The following is a 26147-nucleotide window of genomic DNA, read 5'->3' as shown; positions in this document are numbered from 1 at the left end:
CAGTACATTGTGCGTGGGTCAGCTGCCAGACAAACCCACCTCCGGGACTCGTGCAAGGTGCTGGTTCCCATCCAGCCCCCGCCTCTCCGAAGGCTTTCAGCACACAGGTAGTACATTTTGTGGGCACGAGACTCGGTGTGCGTATGTGGCTGGGCCAGACACGTGTTCCTCGTCCTGCCTTCTGAGCCACCTTCTTCTGACAGGGACAGCAACTGTTGCCCCACAAGGTCACAGCCAGGGGGCTTTTGGGGCAAGCAGGTCGATCCCATTTCTGGAAGGCCGGCACGCACTGGGTGTGAGCACGTTTCTCTAGAAGACGGTGGGTGGACGGAAGGATGGAGGAAGGGTCCCCACGAGTCAGGGCGGGACCCTGGTTACCCGACAGGATTTTTGTTTTACTTTTAGGTCAACACTGAATCCAGGACTACCTACTAAAAGGAATTTAACCTTTCATATATATGGTTATGCATATCACAGATAGATATATGTGGAAGGGAGTGAGAGCTTACATACAACAGAAAGGGGAGCATGTGGCATATCTACTCAGTGACGGGGCAGTGAGGAAATAAAGCCAGGGCTGACGGTCTGTGCACGCTGCTCCCGGAAAGGGGGCCTGTCAGAAGCGCTCCTTCTGACACATGCCTTTTTTTCAAAAATAAAAACAGGGAAGATGCTGACATCGGGGAGATTAACGAGGGCTTTTCTGAAAAAGGTAAAGTAAGTGATTTTTGCCTAGCGAAAACTTTTTAATACTTTGAAAAGCATGGACCCTTGTTCCCAATGTAAAATTTCCTTTGTCACCTTTCTTTGCATTTTGCGAGCACATATACTTTGGCACCTTCAAAAAGAAACTTTAATAAATAAGGGGGGAAAAAAAGAGAAACTCATTAGTGAACGGTAATAAATAACAATAACTTAAATCTCAATAAATATCTTCTCTATATTTCTGTATCTGAAACAGATGCATTGCATCGAGTAGCTTCTCTGGTCACTGGTGACCACGCATAAACGGAGCTGGGGTGTATGTAACATCTGTCTCTCTGTAAACCGACAGGCCCAGTGGGTGTCCCTGCCCCGGTGCAGCTGGGGGCCGTCCCCACTCTGCTCTCCTGCAAGAATGCTGCCGAAAACCACAACTGGCTTCCTGTTTCCAAGGACATAAAGGAAATACCTTCAGGTTTGTTTTTAGTCACGAGGACAGCCTTTTTGGTTCCTAGCCAACTTCTTCCCACCCCACACACCATGTTCAAAATCAATCACCGACCGTTCACAAAAACGCTGGCTGTAGTAAACCTCAGGCCTCAACTTTCAAATTCAAAGGCAACTATCTCTTGTGTCGTTGCTGTTGTTGTTTCTCCTTCCTCCTTTCCTGGGGTATGTCTCCGCTGAGTGATAGAAAAAGAAACCTCTCTTGCTTTCAGCAGTAAAACGTAATGACAAGGAATGACACCAGGATTACCATTTCCCCGGGTGTCTCCAGACATGTGAAAATAAACCACAGGAGATACACTGGTTTGGCTTCAAGTGCATCCGCAACTGTGCCCATGACCGGTGACGGTGGGCTGTATCAGATGAAAGGAAAGGCCCAACCAGGGACACCAGCCCTGAGCTTCTGGTGACGTCGGCTGCCGGCCAGGAGAATCTGGATGGCTGTTTTCTCTCCCTTCCAGTTCTCTGTAGCTGGATCTCCCTCTACCAGGCTCCCCCAATGGCTGCCTTCCTCCTCCTCCTCCTCCTCCTCCTCCTCCTCCTCCTCCTCCTCCTTTCTCCTCCTCCTCCTCCTCCTCCTCTGCCTCCTTGGTCCTCATCTTCCGTTCTGGGCAAACATTTCCTGGGAACCTTGGTCCCTTTCTTTGCACTGTAGCAGGAATGCAATACACAGCGGTCTCTGGAGCCCGAGTCAGATACATCCACACCTTTTAGCGGAATGCTTTCTTAGAATATGGTAAACCAGGTTGTCATCTAAAAACGACAGGTCGTCGTCATAGGCGATGGGTCTGCAGCATGCCTGCCCGACTTTGTCACTCACCAGCCTTCTGTTTTTGGATAAGTTTTTTAATATTTTGTCGTACATTGTCTCAGCTGCATCACAGGAGCCGCTGCAGTACCTAAAAATCAGTTCCTCCTTGGTTTCGTAGCCCAAACCCAGGTCGGTGACGTTTAAATGTATCGCAGTTAAGACACAACCCCGATTTCTGCCCCTCTGGCCTCGCCGACCTTTCCCTCTGGAATTCTCCGTGTTGGCGGCCGCCGCCTGCCGATTCCGCTCTCTTCTAGGCGGCAAGGCCATTTGTTTCTCGGGTGACCTTTTCAGTCTTCTGATGGTAGCTTGAATAAAATCCATGACGTCGTCAAACTGATCAGGATAATCCTCTGGCATATTTGCTGTTCAACAAGGAAACAGAAAAGGTCACGTGAGATGACAGCGATCCTTTCAAGCAGTCTGCTACATCAAAGTGCCTCCGACAGTCAGCCAGGATGGGACCCACAGCGGAGCCACCAGCCAGTCAGGCTCCGTAACCACTGTCTTCCCCCGACAACAGACGCTAGAACGCACCCACGTCTCCACAGAAGGAAGCGTATCCAGTTAAAAGGGGAGACTAGCGTGGTGGGTGACACATTTCCTTGCAGAAAGCAAATCCTTAGAAGCGCACCTTTCATTTGCATGACAGCTGCCGTGCTGAACGAGTCTGTATTGAGGTTGCTGTGAGCAGGCTGATCCTCGAAGGCCATTTTTCACGGCTGCTAATGGAAGCTAGAGGAGTGGCTCTCAGATGTGCGTGTGGATGAGAAAGTGCGGGATGCTCCCTGAAATGCAGATTCCCGGCCCTGCCCTTGGTGGAAGGTGCGGGGAGGGGGCCAAAGAATCTCCACTTTTAGTGAATTCTGATGTAGGTGACCCGCAGACCGTACTTGGAGAAGCCCTGTCCTCCACCACTGCCACTCGCATCTGCAATACGGAGCACTCTTCCCCAGAGCCCCTCCCCGACTCGACACCTCTGGGCGGCTGAGTGGGACCAGACCCATCTTGATAGAACCAGTGAAAAGCTCATGGATCCAGCTGTATGTTAAAACTTCCTTAAAAACTTCCTGGCAAACAACCTACTTTTCACTGACCCAGAGACTACCGCTTCCTTGGACCAGCATGACTTAAAAAAAAAAAATACAGCAGGGGAGCCTGGGTGGCTCAGTCGGTTAAGCGTCCGACTTCGCCTCAGGTCATGATCTCACGGTTGGTGAGTTCAAGCCCCGCGCTGGACTCTGTGCTGACAGCTCAGAGCCTGGAGCCTGCTTCGGATTCTGTGTCTCCCTCTCTCTCTCTGCCCCTCCCCTGGTCACACTCTGTCTCTCTCTCAAAAATAAACATTAAAAAATTAAAAATATATAGTCATACTGTAAGAAGACACTTAAATGTATCAGCAATCAATGGGATGCTGTTTGTGGGAGAGGTGGCTTGACCCCGGGGTGGGGCCCAGCCTCTGCAGCCCCGGGATTCCCGCGGAGGACACAGGACAAGAGATGTAGTCTTTACGGAGATCACACAGAGGAATGGGGAGGCGATGCTTCTCAGATGCCTGAGACCTCTGGGTAAGAGCGTGAATTCCCAATCCCTTAGTGTTTTCTGCTCTGTTGCAGCATTTGCTTTGGCTGAGCAAGAGAAGAGGAGCTATTTGAACAATTAAATACATTTCTTTTTTTTTATTAAAAAAATTTTTTTTTACATTTATTTATTTTTGAGAGACAGAGAGACACAGAGCACAAGCAGGGGAGGGGCAGAGAGAGAGAAGGAGACACAGAATCCTAAGCAGGCTCCAGGCTCCGAGCTGACAGCACAGAGCCCGACGTGGGGCTCAAACTCACGAACCATGAGATCATGACCTGAGGCGAAGACGGACGCTCAACCAACTGAGCCACCCAGGCGCCTCAATTAAATACATTTCTAAAAGAAGAAAGCTATTCAAACCCCTGGTTATTAGGTCCTAGACCTTTTATGCTCCCTCCATCCCAATTGTAGGTAATTGAGCATGTTTAGGGTTGTACGCGGCTTCGAAAAATACACCTCAAAATAGTTGTTCACAAGAGTGAACATGTTTTGCCAAGACCATGGTAAAGTAGAGAAGGGTTACGCTGTGCCTAACCCATGGCACACTGTTTTTTCATGCACTGATTGTTAAAACAAATATCAGTATCCTATTGTGTGAACAAAATCCAGCTAAGGCAACTCAACCATGTCTACTGATCATTTGGTCAACTGAGAGACCTATATTGATCGACACTGCTCAATCTAGGTTATATAGAATATATATATTATATTATAGGATGCATTGTAATGAAAAGAGTGGAGATTGTGTGGAATCCCCAGAACACCTCATTGTCTGATATCTAAAATTTGGCTGTGGATGTCTTTGCTGCATGGAAATCACGAAGCTGCTTCCTGGTCTGAGCCCCAACATCTCTGCCTGGATTCTCACCACAGCCCCTGAACTCCTTCATGCCAGCCTTAGCCTTCAGTCTATTTTCCATTCAGCAGCCAGAGCAATAGTCCTAAAACCGTTAATGCAGGTCATGTCCCTCTTTGTTCCAAACCCTCCAAAGGCTCCCCATTTCTCTTGGAGTAAAAACCAAAGTCCACACTGGCCTAAGGCCCTACCTGACCTGGCCACCCCTTCTCCTCCAGCCTTTGTTACGTCTGACCTCATCTTCTACTTCTCTTTTCCTTTCTGCCACTCCTCTAGCCTCCCTGGCCTCCTTACCGTTCCTCACATACAGGGTTTCTCAACTTTAGCCCCACTGACATTTTGGGCAGGATCATTCTTTGCTATGGGAGGCTGTCCTCCCATGTTGTAGGATATTGAGCCGTATTCCTGGCCTCTGCCCAGGAGGTGCCAGTAGTATCCCCCCACCCTCCTCTAGACATTGCTTAATGTCCCTGGGGGCAAAATCATCGTGAGTTGAGAACCACAGATCAGACACACAGGCTAATTCCCGCATCCCCTTCACGTCTCTGCCCAAATGTCATCACTACCAAGTCCTACCCTGACTTCCCTGTTTAAAATGCAATCTGTCCCCAAACCCGAATTCAGACCCTCCTCCCTTGCTTCCCCGCCCCCAACCATACAATCTTCCAACACATTGTAGGACTTATTTCTTATGTTTTTTTATTCATTGTCTGTCTCCTCTGATAGAAAGTCAACTCCAGGAGGCAGGGACCTTTGCTTGGCTTGCTCACCAATGAATCCCAAGTGCTTAAAATAGGTCTGCCCCCTGGAGGCCCTCCGTACTTTTTGAATGAACTAGGGCACTTGAAAAAAGCACAGAAGAAGGAGTCCTTAATTTTTCAAGGGGACACTTGGGCTTCAGTTGAGAACAACACCATTATGAAATAACAGGCTCCAAAGTAAACAGGAAGCCGCGATGATGCCCTGAGTGGCACCATCATTTTCCACCTGAGAGGTAAACATCCAGCTGCGAGCTGACTTTCCTTTCCAGCTTCCTGAAGCACTCAAGTGCTGTCTCTCAATATCCACCTCATTCTGAGCCTGGGAAATGGCTCGTGCTCCGTGGGACGGATACCTTCCCAGGGTCTGGCGTGGAAGGGTACTCTGAGTTTGTCATTTCCTCTGAACCACTTTCTAGCTGACTTCCTTAGGAAGTTTTCTCTTCTCCTTAAAACACAAAAACCTTGAAATCACTCTGGTTTAAAGAAACCAGAGTTTCTTATTTTGAAAAAGGAGCTGCTGACACTGTTTGCGATTTTTTTTCAAGAAGAAGTTTTGAAGAGGAAATTAGGTTTAGTTGTGCTCAGTTTCAAAAAACCATGCTTGTACAGGAATCTGAACTTCTAAAATTGATATATTAGGGGTGATTAATCAAAGTACAAAAAAAGTCTTCATGTTCCCCCCAAAGACTCTTTGTTTTACAAAAGGACCCACATGAGGGTCCCCCTTCCCAATCCTGCGCTCCATTCAAGAATTCCTGAATGGATCAGTAACTTAAGAACCTGGGGACACAGAAAGTTAAAATCGCTTAGGAATCAACTGAAGGTTAATCAGAAATGAGGACGAAACATTACTAAAATTTTAACCTAAACTCATGGGAAAACATTTGAGTTGCAAAAGTTCAACTTATACTGGTTCAGAGACTTATTAATTTATGTAACAATAAATTACATAATTTTATACCACTGGAGTTATATATAATAACAATTTGAATCAGTATATATAATGTTCTTATTTATTGCCTGATACTTTCAAAGTTCCCCCAAAACCTTTTCCTTCCTTTTTATGACATCTTGACTGCATGGCTTTGTCAACTGGTTTTGTCCGCCAGATAAAATGCAGAACACCTTAGTTAAATTTGAATTTCAGGTTAACAGCAGATAAATTTTTAGTATAAGCAGTCCTAAATAATGTTTGTGACATACTTATACTTTGTGATGAGAACATTTAGTCCCTTGATTTGCTATTCGACCTGGCTTTTTCAGGGTGATGAGTGTAGCAGTGTGAATGTACCAATCACCCATGCTTTTGGACGAGGTGGTGAACAGATCATTGATCCTGAATTAAAAGGCTTCCAGGAACCTGGAAAGCAGTCAATAAATGTTTAATGTTACACCAAAGGGTATAGCTAATAAGAATTTCTCGTTTGATGGGAAAATCTCCCTCATACCTTATTGTTAATGTGGAAATATTTATTGAAGCCCCAGGATCAGGGCAGAGGCGATTCTTATCGAGTCGAAGGGTTCTTATTTTCCCCTTCTCTTTTTCCTTTCTTTTCCTTCTTGAAAAATAGAGCAAAAAATAAATATTCATCTTGCAAGTCTTACATGGATATGAATTTTAGAAACCAGAAAAAGCCAGAGAACAACTAGGCCTGTCTCTTCCAACTAAATTACTAACTCCAGGCATGTTGATGCTGAGTTCACTTATAGAGAGGTGCCTTAATTTATCAACACTAGGCATTTTGGGGGCATAAGGAGCCATACGCCTCACCGCGCCTGTCCTTAGAAATTCTGCAGAGCCTCGAACGCAGCCCCGGCAGACCCACAGCTGCCTGTATCTTCCAAGAATTCATGTCACTGAGGAGAAACAGAGGGGCTGGGATTTGGATTAGTTCCCTAGATTAAAACTTAATAGCATATCAGTTTCTCCTTCCTCCTATAAAGGGCTTGGCAGAACGTCTGCTACACAAATAGCCTTCATTAGTATTAACTTTGATAGTAAAGTATTTGCAAACCACAAAAGAGGAGCATCATTTTAAAAAAAAAAACTAGGTCAAACACTTGCTCATTTCCCAGACACAGTTGGAGGATGTATCTGGGAAAAACAGGTCCATCTAAAAGCTAACGTTTTTAAAAAATCAAGATGTTCAAATGCATTTAAGTGATCCTTCAGTATGCAACCACATATTCTGGCATTATTCTCTTTAAAATACTTTAACTTTGATGTGTCCTTTGTATAAACAGTGTTATTTAAACAAATGAGACCCTGTACTGGGGCATAATTCTGGGAATAAACCATTCAGAGTGAGACTTTGCCTCCCTCGATTATGGGGAAAATATAGTAAAGTCACCTCAGGAACAAAGGACTGGGATGTTGCCTGTTTTGTAAAGGCAGTTGAGTTTTTATAGAAACAACGGTAAGGCCTCAGAGTAGTCCTTGTAATAGGCTACCTAAAAAGTACATAATTCAAAACATTATCTGAGTTGAGTAGGCATTGAATAGACAAAGCAGTCTCCTAAACGTTAGATTTCTCTTAAAAACACTACAGGTTATTAACTATATTTTAATCAAAGAGGTCATTTTATATTCCTATCAAGTTGTGTCCTCAGCCCAGGGGGTCTAAGCCAGCCTTCATTCAGCCTGTCTTGAACCCATGGGCCCCAAAGGAAGGCAGCACAAAGTTATCTATGAAGCAGTGAGGAGATAACGCCTCACCCGGAGTAGGAATGGGCTCTGAGAATGGAGGGAAGGTCTCTGAGGCTCTGAGGGTTCCAGAATAAAGGGGGCTGGCTCTTAGAACCCACAGTACCTCCTCTTAGAGGAGCTGTCTTCCGGGCCAAGTAAGCCTCAGGGATGCAGGGGCCCAGCAAGAAGGCCCAACTATTTCTTGCTCTGGGGAGGACCAGCTTCTGTACATAACTGTAAAGCACCCAGCTTCTATGGACTAGAAGGGCAAGGGTTAATACACTGAGGTGAGCTGCCGCTTCAGCCAAGGCGGGGGCGCCACACAGGTGGGGGGGCGCATCTGGAACCAGTGCCCGAATGGCTTTGCTCCAGGTGGTGCCCTGTTCCGGTATGAGGCCACGGAAGGCCAAGCCTGGGGCTGCTGAGTGCTGGGCAGTCTGTCCTCCCATGCAGAGCCTCTCCTGAAAGGCTGTCCACAGATGGGACACAAGGGGAAAAACCCCTGCGGGTGGGAATATTTAATCTGATATTCTTTACCCACCTGTGCACCTGGTAAAGTACAAACTGCCCCGCAGTTTCATATGTATATGAAAAACAGAAGTTCCATCTATCCGCACACATGTATACATACATATCTGTGTGTATGCACATGCGCACATGTGTGTTTACATGAAAAGAATCAGCCTGGTTGATTAACTTCTCAAGAAAATTCCCAACTAATGTCATTCCTTAGAATACATTTTTTTACTTTTCTTTAAAAAATTTTTTTAAAAATATTTATTCATTTTTGAGGGAGAGAGGAAGAGAGATTGAGTGCAAGCAGAGAAGGGGCAGAGAGACAGAGAGGGAAGACAGAGGATCCAAGCAGGCTCTGCACTGTCAGCACAGAGCACGATGTGGGGCTCGAACTCATGAACTGTGAGATTATGACCTGAGCCAAAGTTGGACGCTTAACCAACTAAGTCGCCCAGGCATCCCTGTTTTTACTTTTCAATAAGATACAAACATGATTTTCGTCACTAATACTGAAATGTCATAAGAACCACATGGTGGAGTCTTAGCTTTAAAATTCCTCACAGTACAAAATTTCATCATTCTATATTTAAAATAACTTCCTTGATGCACTTAAAAATATTACCAATATAAAGGTAGGAAGGATGCTTACTTTCACACAATGTTAACTTTAAGGCCAACAACATCCCTGTAAGGCTAAAGTAGAGATTGCATATTATCTAATCTTACAGATCAGGAAACTGAAGATTAGAGAAGGTTAAAAAACAAAAAACAAAAAACAAAAAAACCCACATTCCTCGTAAATGTGAACTCAGTTGGTTTAGTTTTTAAAGCTCAACCTGTTCTAGGGTCCCAGGCCACCTATTTGTTTTTAAGTAAAAATTCTACTACCATGCAGCTTTTCAAGTCTTGAGGCATGTGGCAATTTACTCTGGAGCAAGTGCAAAATTATGCTGATTTCACCTGTACACATTTACCAAATTCAGAACAAGAAGTGAGATATCGACTTTTGTTGGAAAATCCAGTACGAACTGAGTTACATGAAGGAGATTCTAAAGTTAGGCTGCCCTGAGCCACAGGATACAGTAAACTGTCTCTGAAAACGGAAAAGCCATGCCTTTCAGGGGCATCTCCCATGCCCTGGTTCTTGCATATCACTCTAAGGCAGATCTGGCAATTTCCCAGTTAAAACCGGAAAACCAGCAGCCAAGGGTGGTGGCATGGCAGCTTCAGACAGAGAGGCCCCATCTCCGGAAACTTCTCAAACTCACTCTGGCACCAAATGATGAGGCTCTCGCTGTAGAGCCTGGAATTACAGTCTGGGGTCAGTCCCTGACCTTGGACTCGTGACCTTGGACTAGTTGTTTAGCCCTTCTGAGGTTAATGAGACCTTCTCTGTCCACTCTCTCCCCAAGTGCTAAAACCCTAACATGCAGGCAGTCTAGGTCTTTGTGGGGAATTCATTTTGGGTCAACCCTGTTAGGGAGAGGCCTGCCTCTGGCTGGTGCCTCAGGACCATTCTGCTCAGGGCCCCACAAAACCCCGAGGGAGGTATTTTATAAGACCAGCGCTCTGACTCCTGAGCTGTGGGGCCTTCTCCTTCCATGGGAGGTATTTTAGGTTCTAGCGTTCTCAACCTTTTCGGTTTACCTCTTGCCTAAAGAGGTGAACTGTCTCCTCTCGTGGGAGGCATCCTTACACCTCAGTATGTATCTGTAAAGGTAGGGATGGAGCCGATGACTTCTGAGGGGACACAGTACACCAGTATGCTGTCATCCTTCTGTCCCCATCAGCTGATAGTCAAACGCTACACTTGCCATTTTCTTAAAATCTCATTTTTATCCATTTCTGCTTTCGCTGCTTCAAGCACGTTTGGGTCATACCCGGCTGATGATTCCAAGGCTAGAATCGCCCACGGTAACTGCTACCAAATGCATCATAGATCCAGCTTGTCTTGGAAGCTGTTGGCTGTTGTTCTTATTTGCCCCTCAGTGACCTCTGAAATGTGTGGTGTTAGTCCACGAGAATGTTCCAGTTCTCTGGAGAGTTCTACAGCGTTTTGTCATCTGCTATTTATAAGCGTTGATTTTATTCACTTATTTGAATTAATTAAAAATAAAAAGTCTACAGGTCACTAAGCCCCAGAATGCTGATGACCGTCCTTGCTTTCCTATACCGGGCAGAGTATTCACCCAGTGTGAGACGGGCTGTCCTAGCTATTGGGTACTCTTGGGTTACCTTCAAGAGGAGTCTATGGCAGCTCTTTCCCAAAGAATAATCAGCAGTTGTGGCAATTTACTAAGTCATTGTGACCACTGCCTGAGCTACCAGTGCATTCTCTCTGTGACCCGTGGTTTGTTGACAAGAAGGCATGACATGGGTTTATTTGAAAAGTATTTGTGTTATAAAAACACCAGTGTTTTGTTGTTCAAAAAAGCATTTCTGGATCATCTCAAGGCAGAAGAAAAAGACCAACTAGAATGCAAACCATTTCAGAGACTAGGAAAAGGAGCCTTGGGTACACTTTTAAAAGCCACTTTGCTTTTCAAAATGCCATTTTATTCACTATCTCCACCTACTCTGACCAGCATTGCACACGAGTATTAGTTATACTATCTTGAATTTTTACCTTACAGCTTAACTAAGAAAACTTGTCATGAGTGTAATGGAAATTATTCCGTGAATACAAATAGCCAAAAAACCTCACTCAGGAGGAGACGGACAGTGTATCATTTTGCTATCCAGATTCTGATTGCCCTGTTCTGATTTCCACCTATGTGGTCCATGCTTTTATTACAGTTATGTTAATAATTTTACAGTAATACAGCATGGCTCCCCTGGGGTGAAAATGTCCATTCTCCTGCTTTTAAGTCACAAACACACCCCATAGGGTGTCCATTTGTTAACTAATCCATGAACGCCTGGTGTGAGCTAAAAGCACTCCATAGTCAGCAGTAAACGCCCCATGCTAACAAGCACACACCATGAGCTCGGCTATTGCCTTTATAAAAAATTTATGGGAAGGGTGAGAAAGTGACCCAATAAAATCAAGTGCGCAAAAACTCAATTGAAAACATAATCCCTTATGGTGTTATCAGAGGCAGGGTGGTTTTTGAGGGGAAACTCGAAAGGAACCTGGAAGCAAAGGACCCTTGGCTTCTTCCTTCCCACAAAGCCCTGCCTGAAGCCAGACGCAGCAGAATGTTCCAGGGTTCTGCATCCTACTTCCCTCAGCCCTCCCCAGGGGCCGTGGGTAAGAGGAATATGCTGAGGGTCTGAGGGACTTGGGCACGAAGAGGAGGGATAAAGAGAAGATGAAAGGAAAATAAAGGGGGTGAAAGAAAAGTGTTCTCAATCATCTGGGCCAGTTCCACAGATTCCTGTAGTCAGATATGAGGAGAGACTTTCTACCCCCCAGTGAATGAATTTACTGGCATCTCAAAGACTCCTCATGAAATCAGCTATACCTATCATTCAACAATGATTGGCATTTACAAAATCCCAACACCTGACTTTTCTCTTCCTGACATAGCCAGAGGGGTCAGATAGGAGTGTCTTGGGCTGGCAGGAGGGGACCTGGGGGGGGGTGTGGTCACAAGAGTGAGTTCCGGACTCGGGCTGCCCTTGGTCCAGAGTCTGGCTGAGTTGCTTAACCCTGCGGAGTCCCAATTTCCCCTTAAAATGGGGATAGTCCCATCTTTACCACAGCAGAACAGAGTTTTCTGCTCAGTGCCTGAAAGCATTTAACCAATGGGGTCTGAAGTCCATATGGTTGCCCGTGACAATTCTTCAGTGACACCTACACGGGGGCAGCAGTGTGAAGATCAACTCTGCCTGTCTGCACAAAGCCAGATTAGCCCGAAGGAGGTGCAGACACTGTCCCTTGTTAGTCTGGTCTAGTGTGTTCCCCAGAGCAGAGGGCCTGGAGCCCCAGCAGAGCGGTCTGAGGTCTGGGTGAGGAAGGAGCAGGTGCTGTTTGTGCTGCTGCTTCTGTGCTCCCCAGAAATGCCCGAAAACTAACCACACAAACACCCACTGAGTTCACAGCCCACGAATGGTATTTTTGTGTCCACTATGGGTATGGGTCCACGTTTTCACACTGAGCAGGCAGGTGTCCTGCTGAGGGCACACGAAAACTTTCTACAGGTTAAAGGAATCAGTTTCCGGGGTGCTGCATCCTGAAATCAGCCTATGAACGCTCCTGTGGCGGGTTCTCTTTTCCCACGTCCCCTCCTACGATCAGCCTTCCACCTCAGTGAGAGAGGTGCACTTCCTGCCCATCTCACTCATTTCACTGGGAAGCCCCGTCCAGGGGATGAAAGCTGCAGGTGCCATGTGAGGACAGTTCAGGCACGCGTGGCTCTTTGGGGCACACTGGGATCGGGTGGCTCCCAACATGAGGACACACCATCACAAAGTTAGTCCCAGGACGTTTACCCGGATCTCATAACGTGGAAACAATCACAGAAATCCACACTGAAGGGCAGTCTGCAAAATAGCAGGCAAGACATCAGATCTTTTCAAAACTGTCAATGTCATGGTTAAAAAAAAAAAAAAAAAGCTTCAGAGCTATTCTAATGGAGAATAAAGAAATATGATAATCAAACGCAATTTGTGATCCTTGATTAAGGAGAACAAACTATAAAGGACATTATTGTCACAACTGGGGAAATCTGAATATGGGTTATCTATTGGATAGCAGTATTATTAAACTTCCTGAGACTGATAACTGAACTGTGGTTATATAAGGTCAAGTCCTCGTGCTTAGAAGGTACGTGCCGAATATTTGATGTTATGTTTGCAACTAATTCTCAAGGAAAAAAAAATGTTTCTCAAAAAAAAAAAAAAAAGCAAAATGCTAAGAGGTCAGTCTTGGTAAAGGATACATGGGTGTTAATTGTATTGTGAACTATGTACTCTTTAGTCCCATACGAACAAACCAAGATATTCTGAAGTGGGTGGTTCCATATTTCCTTCTGGCCAGGCACTCACAGCAAGGCTCTGGGCTTTATCTGTCTGTCCATCCACCCATCTGTCTATTCATCACCTAATTAGGATCCAGAAGTGTAATGGTTGTCAGGGATATACATTAACATGTGTCTTTAAACTGAAAATGAAGTCATATCTTTTCTGACCCAAAAGTCAATTAATCTGGGCTGTAGTTTGATGGTTTTCCACGCACTGAATCAACTAAATTTGCAGCTCCAAGATTTCGCCAATCCCCTGGAAATTATATCTGGTACAACTATTAAGCTTGTGATTAAAAAATTATAGATATCATCTCAGAACTGCACAATAGTTTTTCAACATTCTTTCTGCAGGTTTACAAACAAAAAAGTTTGAAGACTTTTAAAACCATGCCTTTCCAGGGGCACCTGGGTGGCTCAGTCGGTTAAACATCCAATTCTTGACTTTAGCTCAGGTCATGATCTCGAAGTTGGGGAGTTCGAGCCCCACGTCGGGCTCCACGCTGACAGGGTGGAGCCTGCCTGGGATTCTCTGCCTCTCTTTCTCTTTCTTAAGATAAATACATAAACATTAAAAAAACAAAACAAAACACCTTTCTACCTCCATTACCTTATTAAGGTCATGCCTAAGTGGGTTTTGTCTCTACTGAGCTAACTGGTCAATTCCCAGTGGTGACCCAAGCTCGGCCTGTGCAGATCCATTTATTCCCGCTGTGGCGATCACTCTGGTGCTTGTGCAGTCACCTGTGGCTCCCCATGTGAATGTCCCCTTTCCCTGGGCAAAATGGGAGTGATCTGAGAATGAGTGCCTCCCAGAAGGCCTCCCGAATGCTGCCAGCCTATCAAACATTCGAGCAGACCTCACTGTCCCAAAATGTTCAGGAGCCTGCTCTCACTGCAACAAACATCAGGGATATAGAAGTACGTACAGAAATTCACGTATCCCTCCTTAAAAGCTTCTGGTCTGGATTTCAAAGTAGCTATTAATAATATGAGCCTAGGCCGGCTGCTACCCAAATGGAAATTAAACAAAAAAAAAAAGGCTTAAAGATAAAGGTAATTTAATATTCCCTGCTTCTGTTAGCTTGCTCTTTTGATTTTCTTGAAAAATCTGTGTTTCAGGGTTAGTGAATGTATTTTTAGCAAGCCAGTGTTTGTGTTTTCTCAGTCTACTAATACGGGAACACAGTCTGTGTTAAGCCAAGAAATACTGGCTTTGAGACCAGAAGTCTGAGGTCTAAATTTTGGTGTCATCACTTACTAGATTTGTGACCTTGAGCAGGTCTCTGGGTCTCATTTCTTATTCTGTAAAATGGGGATAAAAGTATCTCCTCCTTTCCAGTAGAGCTCAAACTTCCTTAATTTTAGCATAAGCTATAAAACTTACTCGCTAAAAACGGAGTTGACCACGTGGATAGCTAAGAAGCACTATGGCACTAGCTTTATTATTCAGCTTGTAGTTGTAGTTATTCACTTACTGGAGGATTAGCAAACTGTGTCTATGCCTAGAAACTTTTTACAAATGAGGGCACGATACTGCAAAATGAAAACTACACCTATGCCACCAACTCCACTCGTGAGCGGCCTGTGTACCTGAGTCACTTCTGCAGCAAGAAGTTCAGCACAATCCCACTCCCAGCCACCTGCCTACTTGAAAGGCTCCAGGGGTGCCCTGCTGCCATCAAAAACAGAGAACCCCTGGGGCACCTGGGTGGCTCAGTTGGTGAAGCGTAAGATTCTTGGTTTAGGCTTAGGTCAGGATCTCGTGGTTTGTGGGTCTGAGGCCCACATCAGGTTCCACGCTGTCACCGTCAGCGTGAAGCCTGCTTGGGATTCTCTCTCTCTCCCTCTCTCTGTGTCCCTCCCCCACTCGTATTGTCTCCCTCCCCCCGCCAAATAAATAAACTTAAAAAAAAAAAAAGCAAACCCCTTCTTCTCCAGGATTTTACAGCATCTCATAATCTGGGTATCACCTACGGAGATATCCTAAATTTCACACCACTTCCTGCCACCTGTTCGCAGCATTTGGCGACTGGTCTGGCCTCCTCCTTGTATTCACCACCTGCCCCTTCCCCATATCATAGTCATAAATTTGCCTATGCTTCTCCCGAGTCTGGAATGTGCCTTTTTTCCCTTTCCCTTCCCTTCCTAATACCCATCTTTCAAGTATGAGCTCAAATCCTCACTCTTCCCTGAATCCTTTCCTGCTATGATCTCTAAATCCCAGTGACCTCATTGCTAGGAATTCTTACCATGACCTCAGCTAATGTAAAGCCCTTGGTAGACATATCTATCTGTCTGATAATCCGCCCACCCACCCATCTGCCTATCCATTGTGTGTAACTAGATCATGAGCTGTTTAAATTCACAATTTTGTCTTTTTGAAGCCACACAACACCTAGCACATTAAAGATATTTAAGACTTACTTCTTGATTGAGCTCAAGTGATTGATTAAATAAGTGTTTTAATTGAATGAAGGTGCTATGGACCATTAAGGGCTAAATAAATAAAGATGAAAGGGATGTTAGGGGGAGAAAAGCCCTTTTATTTTTGTATCAGTGAAAGCAGAATCTTTTAAGCATAATTCTTAGGCTGTTGGGTCAGCTGAAGGTCCTAAGATTGGCCAACCCAAATTAAGCCTGAAATAGGTTTCACTAAATGGCGACAGTTTGATATAGGTCTCCAGACTGGGGCCAGAGTGAGATACTGGTCTCAGATCTCAAGTGAGGAATCTGTGCTTCCTAAAAGGGTCTGACATGCAATTTATTGATTTCAGGAGCCTCATCCCAAGGGGCAGGGCCCCTTTCCAGCTTGGGAAGTTAATTTATTATAGTACGACTCATTCATACAGCCAGTAAAGCAAGAAAAAGCAATAGGTAGATGCTGCTTATTTATTCCAAATTCTATATCCCATAACATTAGATTTGAAACTTAACATTTAACCAGCTTCTAGAAGCTTCCTTTGCTGGATAACAATGGGCTGAACATTTACTAAATTTCACTGAAAGTTTTTTGCTGGGTTTCTGAACCAAATTAAAATAAGCATTTTTAAATTAAATATCCAACAGGGATCACTTAAAACAGAAATACTCAATATAGGTAGCCTCCAAATCACAGTGCCTCCCCCTCGGCCCCCATCATTTACACAAGGGTCTGTCTGCCTTCTTGCAGTGGGGCAGGAGGGTCACCCTAACATGCCCATGGGAAGCTGGTGGGAAAAATTTCGCAGAAACTACATGGGCTCAGAAAATGAGGAAGAGAAGGAGGTGTGAAGTCCAGGAGGAGCCAGGGAGCCTGACCCGGGGTGGGGGTGGGGGGTGGGGGCGGGTGTGGTGGTGGAATTCCAGGCAAGGCTACCCTGACTAGTGCTGACCAAATGATGACTTCAGGGCCCAAAAGAGCCTGCCTGTAAGGCTTGCATTTCTTTCACTGTCCTTACTATGTTGTGCTACTTGAAATTCCACCATTTAGAGCAATGTCTTGGCAGAGGCTGAAAAGGAAGGGGGAGGCCAGAAAAAGGCATTCACTGGGCTGTTGGAAGGAGGAAGATGGCGACTAACAACGGCAATACTTATGGGGCATGGTTTTACAGTGCATTATCTTGTTTAACCCCCATCACAGCCCCTGAGACGGTTTTAATACTGTCCCCGTTTTCCAGATGAGGAAACTGAGGTTTAAGAGAAAAGAAATAGCTGGTTATGTGCCCAGGCTGGGATCCAAACCCTAGTCTGATCTGACTGTGTGAAGTGCAACTCTTGCCTGTTGAAATTCCCTGATTTCTTGCTCTGTGCCCTCTTTCTGCAGATTATGGGACTGACACCCAGGAAGAGGCTCTAGCCTAATATTGTGAATTATATTTTAGCTATATTATGGTTTATACCTACATTTGTGTGGTCCAGCCCAGGCTTGATTTATAAGATTGTTTTCATAGAAAATTTTGTCACTTGCTACCAAACTGGTGGAATATAATCCCATCATATTACCGTAAATTGTGCACTACCTATAATTATAATTTAACAAATGCTCACTGTTTCTTCTACTTGGCTTCTAGGCACACAAAAAGTCCACTGTCCTAGCCCAAGGCAGTTCATGTTTAGTTTTGGTTTACAATACTGCTTAAGCGTACCACACTATACATCTACTAGGATAGTATGTGCCGTGAAGGCAGAGACTTTTGTCTATTATATGTACCAGGGATTTCCTAGCACCTAGGACAGTGCCTGGCACCTGTAGGCAGACATTATTTGTTGAACAAATAAATGTTTTTAGATCACAAATTTTATTTTATTTTTTATTTTTTTAATGTTTATTTTTGAGAGAGACAGAGAGAGAGAGAGATACAGCATGAGCAGGGAGGGGCAGAGAGAGAGAGAGAGAGAGAGAGAGAGAATCTGAAGCAGGCTCTAGGCTCTGAGCTGTCAGCACAGAGCCTGACATGGTGCTCAAACCCAGGAACTGCGAGATCATGACCTGAGCCGAAGTCAGACGCTCAAGCAACTGAGCCACCCAGGCGCCCCTAGATTGCAAATTTTAAAATCACATGCACTTTCTGCTTTTGCTTGTGAAACACAGAGCTGTCATATACAGCCGAGATCCAGCATACATGACGATTAACGAACCTTTAATAAATTCAGACAACCTTGTGCAACGGGGTTTTAGTCACTAGTTGAAGATCTTCCTCCCTAGGTAGCAAAACCAAAAGCTCTGCATCTCAGTGGTTTGGGGAAACTCTGGTCCCAGTGTCTGCAGACTGCCACCCACCGTGGTGGAACTCTGGCACTCTGGACACGCTGCTTTACCCTGAGGACCACAAGGGGTTAACTTTCAGCCCTACAATGCTGACATCTGCTAATTTCACCTTCTTTTTCACCTCCTAGGTTCCTAGAGCCTGCTCTAATCACCCTTTGAAGAAGATACTGACAGAAAACAAAAGAAAAAGATAGCTGAAGGGAAAAGTCTTGGATGCCCCAAAGGGAAAACCACAAGTCCTTGAGTTTAGACAAGTTCGTAGTTGCTACAGGAGGTAGCCACAGCCCGTTTACTTGATAGCCAACCTATAGGCAAGCAAGTGAGCCAGCTATGCATTCTATTTGGTGGTTCACCTTGTGATGATGTTAGAAACAGAATTCTGGCCATTTCGTTTACATTGGGAACAGAACACATAGAACCTCAGGAGTGAGTGCATGCAGTCCAGCCCCCTTTGAACAGAGTGGCTGTTAAGGTGGCACGAAAGTGCCTTTGCTCAATCACTGAGTCACAAGCATTTGAAAATAAGAGGGGCGATTTTCGAATGAAATGAGTGACTTAATGTTTTCTACATAAGCCTTAACCAGTTGCACGGTGTAGAGTGCAAGATATAAATGTCAGCACAGTGACAGGGGCATGCTGACTCTGGTTGAGTGTTCGAAGTCTGCACATTGTCATTATTCTGCCTTCCCTGCACTGACAGCTTGCTACCGAATTGAACATACCTGGAAAGAAGTCAACTTGGCTTACAATGCAGCTCAGTTTCTCTTTGGAATGTTTCCGTTTCAAATGTCCTCTAGGATCTACTGGGTCTTGCCATAGATAAAACAGAATCGGGTGTGTTCTGCTGGTTCAAATGTAAATACAGTAGTAGGAATCTTGTCCAGTGATGACTCAGCATCAGTTTTGGAAAAGGGAAGTAATGTCCCTTCTCCCACCAGTCCTTTGCACACCGCACCCTGCCCTAATCAGTGGGATTATGCTACCTTGCTTGCTTTGTTACTGGTTGTATCTTACATGGGGCACAGGTTTTCTTAGAGTATTATCAAATCATAGGGATTCAACCCTGACTGCACAATAGAGTTACCTGGGAGACATCTAAATCTCCAAATGCCCAAGCCACACCCCAATCCAATTAAGTCAGAATCTCTCACGGTGAGGTCCAGCATCAGTATGCCATTAAAGATCCCCAGGGGATTCCAGTGAGGTGGGGGTGGGGTGGGGTGTCTCTCCTCCTGAGTCTTTACCCAGAGGACAGGGCAGGAACATGAAGGCTAAAGGGACAAAATCTCATAGCCATTGGCGTTTGGGAGTGGAAAGGCCTCCCTTTATGGCATGGTTGTAAACTTCACTGAGGTCTAAAGTAAGTAAGTAACTTGTCCAAAGTCAGAATTAGTTGAAAGCAGAGCCAGCATTAAATAAGCTGAGGTAGACATGATACTAATATGCTAATTAAATTTCCATGAATTAATCAGCTTCATAATCAGGCCCAGTCATATTTCTCCTGAACATCCTGGCTAGAGAACTATTATCTAACACTGTGTTCCTGTTCCTCTGGCCTAGGCTGTTTGAGTGAATGAAAAGCCGCTTACTCAGCTCTCATGGGTACTATTCTGAAGACAATGGCACTAAGGGGCATTTTAAATTTAAGTTTCTGTTGGAGAAACATTTATATACACTAAAGTAGAAATTCATGGTTGAAACCGAAGCCTTTAAAAATAGGTTTATACACGGGCGCCTGAGTGGTTCGGTTGGTTAATTATCCGACTCTTGGTTTCAGCTCAGGTCATGGTCTCACAGTTGGTGGGACTGAGCCCAGAGTGGGGCTCTGGGCTGACAATGCAGAGCCTGCTTCGGATTTTCTCTCCCTCTCTCTGCCTCTCCCTCACTTGTGCTCTCTCTCTTTCAAAAATAAATAAGTTTGGGGCGCCTGGGTGGCTCAGTCGGTTAAGCGGCCGACTTCGGCTCAGGTCATGATCTCGCGGTCCGTGAGTTCGAGCCCCGCGTCGGGCTCTGTGCTGACAGCTCAGAGCCTGAAGCCTGTTTCAGATTCTGTGTCTCCCTCTCTCTGACCCTTCCCCGTTCATGCTCTGTCTCTCTCTGTCTCAAAAATAAATAAACGTTAAAAAAAATAAAAAAAAACCAAAAATAAATAAATTTTAGAAAAAAAATAGGTTTATACAACTAACTGACAGAAACTCTTGGAACAGTTACTTTAATTTCAAGGGATCAACGATGTTCTTTTCCTAACCCCAAGTCACTCCTGAAGTCTTAATTTGCCTTAAAAAATGCACTTTTCCCCCCTTTCCTTGGGACTTCTGGAAGAAGATGCTTTTATTGTTGTAATTAAGCATAAAAGGAGCACATCACATTTCCTGCACTGTTTTTAGCTCAAGGCCACTAGGTTTGGGGGACTCTTTAGCATACAACTGACTTGCCCCGGGGGGCTGCTTCCGTTGTGCACTTGACTTCAGTTTAAGTGCAAAATAGCTAGAGGGAGTAGCCAGGGTGACATCCAGGCTACAGCTCACCATTGCTTTATATCGGGGTTGTGTCAAATTTTCTACTGCTACCTCTGTTACCTACATACTTCCCCAATAACCTCTAACTTGTAATGTATGCACATACCTTGCTTTAAGCAACAGATAAACTTCTGAAGAGCAGAGGGTAAATTATATCAAATCATAGTTGACATGCCCTAATAGAGTGCTATCTAAAACATTTTTGAGGGGGAAATCACAGTTATTTATTTATTTATCTATCTATCTAGTCTTTTCTTAAGAGTTAATATTGTCGCGTGTGCAGTGAACTACAGCTTTTTTTCCCCCCTAGTCCTAGCTAGCACTCTTCACCGTTCAGTCTTTCTAGAACCGGAACTTTTCTGAACAGATTTGACACTACCCAGATGCTTGTTCTGGAAATCGAGGCCCTTCTGTGTTTTCTCTGACTCTGGCTTGGCTTTGGAAAAACCTCAGCCTCTTCCCTTGCAAGGGCAGTTTAGGATGGAAATGCAATTGTTTTCAGAATTCGACACAGCCAGGCACACCCAAACAGATAAAGGGCTTTGGAAGAAAGAAAGAAAAAAAAAAAAAAAAAAGGGAGTGTGTCTACAGGATGGGGACGCTGAGAAAAGGGGAAGGCTGTGTTGGTTTCCTATGGTGGTGGTAGTGGTAGCAAAAATATCTGTTCATCGCAACGCTAAACGGACAGCATAAACATTTGATACCCCCTGTGCTGGACGAACCAGCACGCGTCATATAACGACCAGGCGTCGGGGCCTTTGGGCGGCAACCAGCAACCACACCCTGGGAGGGGGCTTCCGCGCGGGCGTGGGAGGCCGTACAGCAGTCCCTGCCAGCTTGGGGTGTGTGCGGGCGGCGGGTGGGGGTGCGTGGGGGACCGCCGGCGGCCCCCCCGCGGGGAGGGAACGGTTCTTACAGTCACTGCTCAGCGCGAAGGGCGCGCGGCGGCGGCCGAGGGAGCGGTCTTCGGCGGGCGCCTCGGGAGGCCTCTTACCGGCGGGCAGCGGGAAGGCGGACGCGGTGTGGAGCAGCACCAGGCAGACAGCCACGACATCCCATAACTTCATCTTAGAGTCCCGTCCGGCGGCGGCACCTGCACGGGCGGGGAAGAGGACCGGCGAGTGCGCGTTAGGCCGGGACGCCCGGGACGCGGCATCCCGGCGGGTCCTGGTGCCCCCCTTCAAACTCGTCACCGCCCTCCTCCCGGACGGCTGCAGCCCAGCGGTTCCTTGGGCATCCCGCGCCCTCCTTCCAAGTCCCGTCTGCGTCCCAGGCGCGGCTGGCTCTCCACATCCAATCTATCTACAACTGCCCTTCTCTTCTGCTACTGGATCCGGGGGTCAGATTTCCCAGCGGGGCCGCCGCCCCTGCTCGTACCAACACGACGACAGCACGATACCTGGCCAACACGACGAAACCAGTACTGGCGTCCCCACCTCCCCACTCCCTGGGAACGACGAGGCAGCGGCCACCCTGCATCCTCAGCCCCAGTTAGAGACCGCCCCACCTTCCCGGCAGCTCCCGTAGGTCCAGGGAACCAGCCTTCCACCCAAGCAATCGGCCAGCTTTTCATTTTAGGAATAAAATCAAGGTCCCTCTGCCCGGGGTCCTGATCCTGCTGACAGGGGCAGGCCTGGTGGCCCCACTCACTCCACCCCAGCGCTTCATTACTCACACTTATTCATGGAAGTATTTTGTTGCTGGACAAGAAGTTAGTAGGGACTTGGAGAATTTTGGCCTGAACGGGAATACCTGCGTTATGTTATTTCCCAAAGCATCAACTCAGTTTAAATTATTTCTTCCACCTTTTAAGTTATGAACATTAAACAACGTATGAAAGACCTAGAGGAGCATAAAGTAAGCGCTCAATAAATGCTCCAGCATTGCTGTTAGGTTGCATTTGTCTTGAGAATTTTAATCCTTCGTGGTATACCCTAACACGCTCTATTTTATTTTTGCAGTTTTGCGAGATTCTGGCCCCAAATCCCTTCACCTCCCAGAGGAGTCTCGAGATCCTCGTGCCCCTATCACGGTCACTCCGAGACAATTGTACGCCGCCTCTGACGCTGCGGAGGCGCACGGGCACCCGAAGGCCTAGACCACGAAAGGGTGCGGAGTTGGGGCTCAGTTCTCAGGGACCGGGGTTGCGTTTGGCCTACCAGGCCTCAACAGCCCTAGAAAGGCGGACTGCGCAATCGCAGTTGGGGGCGGGCGAGAAAAAGGCACTGTCAACTCGGGGCTTGCCCCACCCAATCAGGAGGTGGAGGGGACCCAGGCACCTCGGGGTGTGATGTTACCCAGTGTCTTCCCAATGCCAGGGTTCCAGTTTCCAAGGGAATTCTCAAGTGGGAACTACGAGATTCATGCAACTGATTATCCCCTCTCCTCCAAATACGATTCTAAGGAAAATCTCCTTGAACAACTCCCATGGGAGAGAGCAAGACGGTTTCCAGGTAAAAGCAGAAACTTCGGCCTGACATCTTTCTATACGTTCCCAGGCTTACCCGCCTCCCTTCCAGCAGCCCTACCCCCATCTCCACCCAGAACTCCCGCCCAGATTCCCTTGCAGGCCACCCGGGGAAGCGTTTAATTCGGTCTCCACCTCCCACCGCTGCGGAGACGAATGCATTTTCCATCCCTCGGGAGTCTGTTCGCTAAGCAACTGTGGGGCTCGGGGCGTTTGTAGAGGCTGGGAACTCCAGGCAGGCAACCTGTAGCTCCGGGCATCTCATGCCGCACTGGCTGGTTTACAAACCCGGGGGGAAAGGTCTGGGTTCTGGCGCAGCGACCCAGGCAACACTGCACCCACGCCGTGCAAAATGAGCGCACAGAGAGGAATGGGGGGACGCGAGGCTTCCCGCCCCCTCGCCCCGGTGCCAGCTCCAGGATGCGTGCGAAATGGCTGGCGGCCCTGAGGAGCAGGGAGCCGCGGGGTTAATGCGCCATTCCAAATCGAGGTGCCCGCCAGCAGGAAGCGACAGAGGCACCAGATTTCCCTTCCGCATTAAGAGGGTTTTTCCTTTTTTTCCTGCTTGGCCGACGGAGAGCTTTTTAAATTGGACGTGGAGATCCTCAATTATAAGTGTGGAGAAGTTGGCAAAAGAGGAAACAGTGGAAAAGTCCCCGCTTGGCCAGAGGAGGCTCCCGGCTCCCATTCCCGCCCGCGGCCGGGTGCGGCGCAGGCCCGGAAAGCACGCTCCCACCTCCCCCGCGACAGGGAGGCGCATTCTTCCCTCGGAGCATCGCCGGGGCCGGCTCTACTCGGAGCGGCTCTTTAGTTCCCGGTATCTGCTGGGCGAAGGAAGTGGCGGGGGGTTGGGGCCTCAGCACACACAGCGATCTACTGGGACGCTTTTCTCAGAGCCCATCTGGGCCCCCCAACTCACCCCTCCCCCCCGCCCCTTCCCTGTTTGTCCCCTAACCGCTTTCTCAAAGCACAGCTGCGGGACGTGTTTCCGCCTGCAACCAGCCGCCTTTGCTATGCGCGCGAATTGCTTAACGCGCTGCCTGCCACGTGCGGTAACCACGCTTTCCTCCCGAAGTCGGCTCCACCAGGTGCCCCCGCACCCATTTTTGTACCCCACAGGACGCCTCCCCTCCGCGCCCCGGACCATCGCGGCCCGCAGGGAAAGGGCGCGTCGCGGGCGCCCGCACCGGTGGTCCCCAGGCCCGCGGCGGAAAGGGCGCCCTGGAGAGCCGCAGTGCCGGCAAAAGCCGCGGCTCACGGTGGGGCGCTTCTGGGTTCCCAGCACCAGGGGGCACCAGAAACCGTCCGAGTCCTGTAGTGCCCACGCGAAAGAGGCTGCGTCGTCTTTTTAAGTATAAAACCGGTGAACAAGCACCTCCCTCCCTCATTCCCCCTAATAACAAATTACTCCCGAAAATTCCGGATGTGTTCACCAGTGTGCCTGCTCTTCAGGCTCCGACCCTTCATCCTCTCCCCAGTTTTCCCCTTCCCACCTCACCTGAGCTGGTGTCTCAGTAACCTTTTAGAATTCCCCCTCCCCCAATTCCCCGCATCCTCGTGATAGCTTCCCCGGGGGCGAGTGCCTCCGCCGCCCGTGCCCCCGGGCCTTCCTCTGTCTGGCAGGCTGGGAGGTTTGTTTGGGCATTCATTGCCTTCAAGATCCAGGGCTCCGGGAGAGAAAAGGGAGGCGGGGTGGTGGGGGGCGTGCTGTAACTCCGAGTTTTCTTTTTGGGGTAGGGACACAAGTTGCTGAAAGATGTATTGCTTTTCTTAAGTGTGCCTCGTGTCCTAGCCTGACGGAGAACTTATTTCCCCCTAACTGTTGGGCCCAAGACCAGGGGAAAGAAAAAGGAGGGACGTTTTCTGCGTGCAGTCTGGGGAGAGGTCTCTCTGTAAGGGGCCCGAGGCCATATTCCGGGGGTAGGGGGGACGGCCGAAACCCTTTCGGCAGTGGGCTGGGACGCTGCGGGCTCCCTGGGCATCTGACACTTGTTGAAAAGGCGACCCTGTCCCAAACCCCGCCAAACCGAAGGTGTGGCTAAACAGGGCGCTAGAGTTGGTCCGGGCCGGGCGGAAGCCCAGCGGCTCCTACTTTGAGGTGGAGGAAGGAAGAGGTGCGTGCGTGAAGTTGGAAGCTGCATTTCTTTCTCGGAATACTTTAAATGTACACAGTACTGTGGAGTACGCTCGAGTACACCGGCGGCAGGGGCCGGAAGAGTTGTGTTTGTCCCCGCCAATGAGCAAAAATGTTGGGAGCAATGGGTTGGGCAGCACCCCCCTCCCCACCCGGGCGCGCGCGTCGGCTCTGCGGGCGGGTTTGCCACAGCCAAAACTAGGGAGGCGCCAGGAGGCTGGGGGTTCCGGTAAAAGGCCACACCACTCCCCGATGAGGGTTCGTTTTCACCGGGTGGGTCTGGTAAACCAAGCCACGGCTCAATCAGCCCAGAGGTGCAAGGTAATGGTGGAGGGTGTTATTGGGGAGGTGGCACAGTACAGGAAAAAAAGGTCACTAAAATAACTTCGATGGCCTGGCGGAGACATTGAAGAGTTTCAAGAAACTGTTGGAGGCGGAGACTCAAGTCCTGGACTGTCCAGGCAACCCCTCTCCTAACGTCGACGGGCATGGTTAGTTGGGGTTGCGGGGATTATCAAAGTGCAAGCAATCGGGTTCAGAAAAGGGCGAGGAATGTAGCTTTGCAAGACAGCGCCCTGGAAGAGGCTAGCCCGCTATTTTTACGTTCTCAGCACCTTTGCAGCAGTCCCTTCCACGGTGTGCGCCTTCCCTCGGAACAGACCCAAATAAGCTCAATAGTAAGTTATACTCCAGACTATGGTATCTCTGCAGCTGCACGTCCAGAGAGGACACTTTGTGGTCGCGGTGGGTTCAAAGATGACCCCAAACCCGCACCGTCCTGGGACTGGACAGAAGAGCGCCCCACCGAGTCGGGGAGGGAAACTGACCCTCTCGGGCATTCCGGGGGTCCACAGGCATCGGGCACCAGCGCTCTTTGCCCACGTGGAAAG

General features: G+C 47.7%; 1 protein-coding gene across 3 annotated transcripts; it reads right to left on the bottom strand.

The window, feature by feature from the left end:
* Window positions 1-1799: 1799 nt before the first annotated feature.
* GDNF (glial cell derived neurotrophic factor) lies at window positions 1800-21951 on the bottom strand. Of its 3 annotated transcripts, none has more exons than XM_042951750.1 (2): window positions 21573-21951; window positions 1800-2385 (listed from the first exon to the last, which is right to left on the bottom strand). In XM_042951750.1, exons 1-2 carry the CDS (start codon window positions 21721-21723, stop codon window positions 1901-1903), a joined length of 636 nt encoding a protein of 211 aa, XP_042807684.1. In that variant the 5' UTR covers window positions 21724-21951; the 3' UTR covers window positions 1800-1900. The 3 variants fall into 3 exon arrangements, 2 of the variants coding, with proteins under 2 accessions (XP_042807684.1, XP_042807680.1); XM_042951746.1 differs by lacking the exon at window positions 21573-21951 and adding an exon at window positions 18860-19121; XR_006205981.1 differs by lacking the exons at window positions 1800-2385; window positions 21573-21951 and adding exons at window positions 12476-12908; window positions 18860-19121.
* Between the last annotated feature and the right edge of the window lie 4196 nt (window positions 21952-26147).

Source organism: Panthera leo, chromosome A1, assembly GCF_018350215.1.
Source record: "Panthera leo isolate Ple1 chromosome A1, P.leo_Ple1_pat1.1, whole genome shotgun sequence".
Lineage (NCBI taxonomy): Eukaryota > Metazoa > Chordata > Mammalia > Carnivora > Felidae > Panthera > Panthera leo.
Note: the sequence above shows the minus strand (reverse complement) of the source record. Positions and strands in the feature narration are given on the sequence as shown.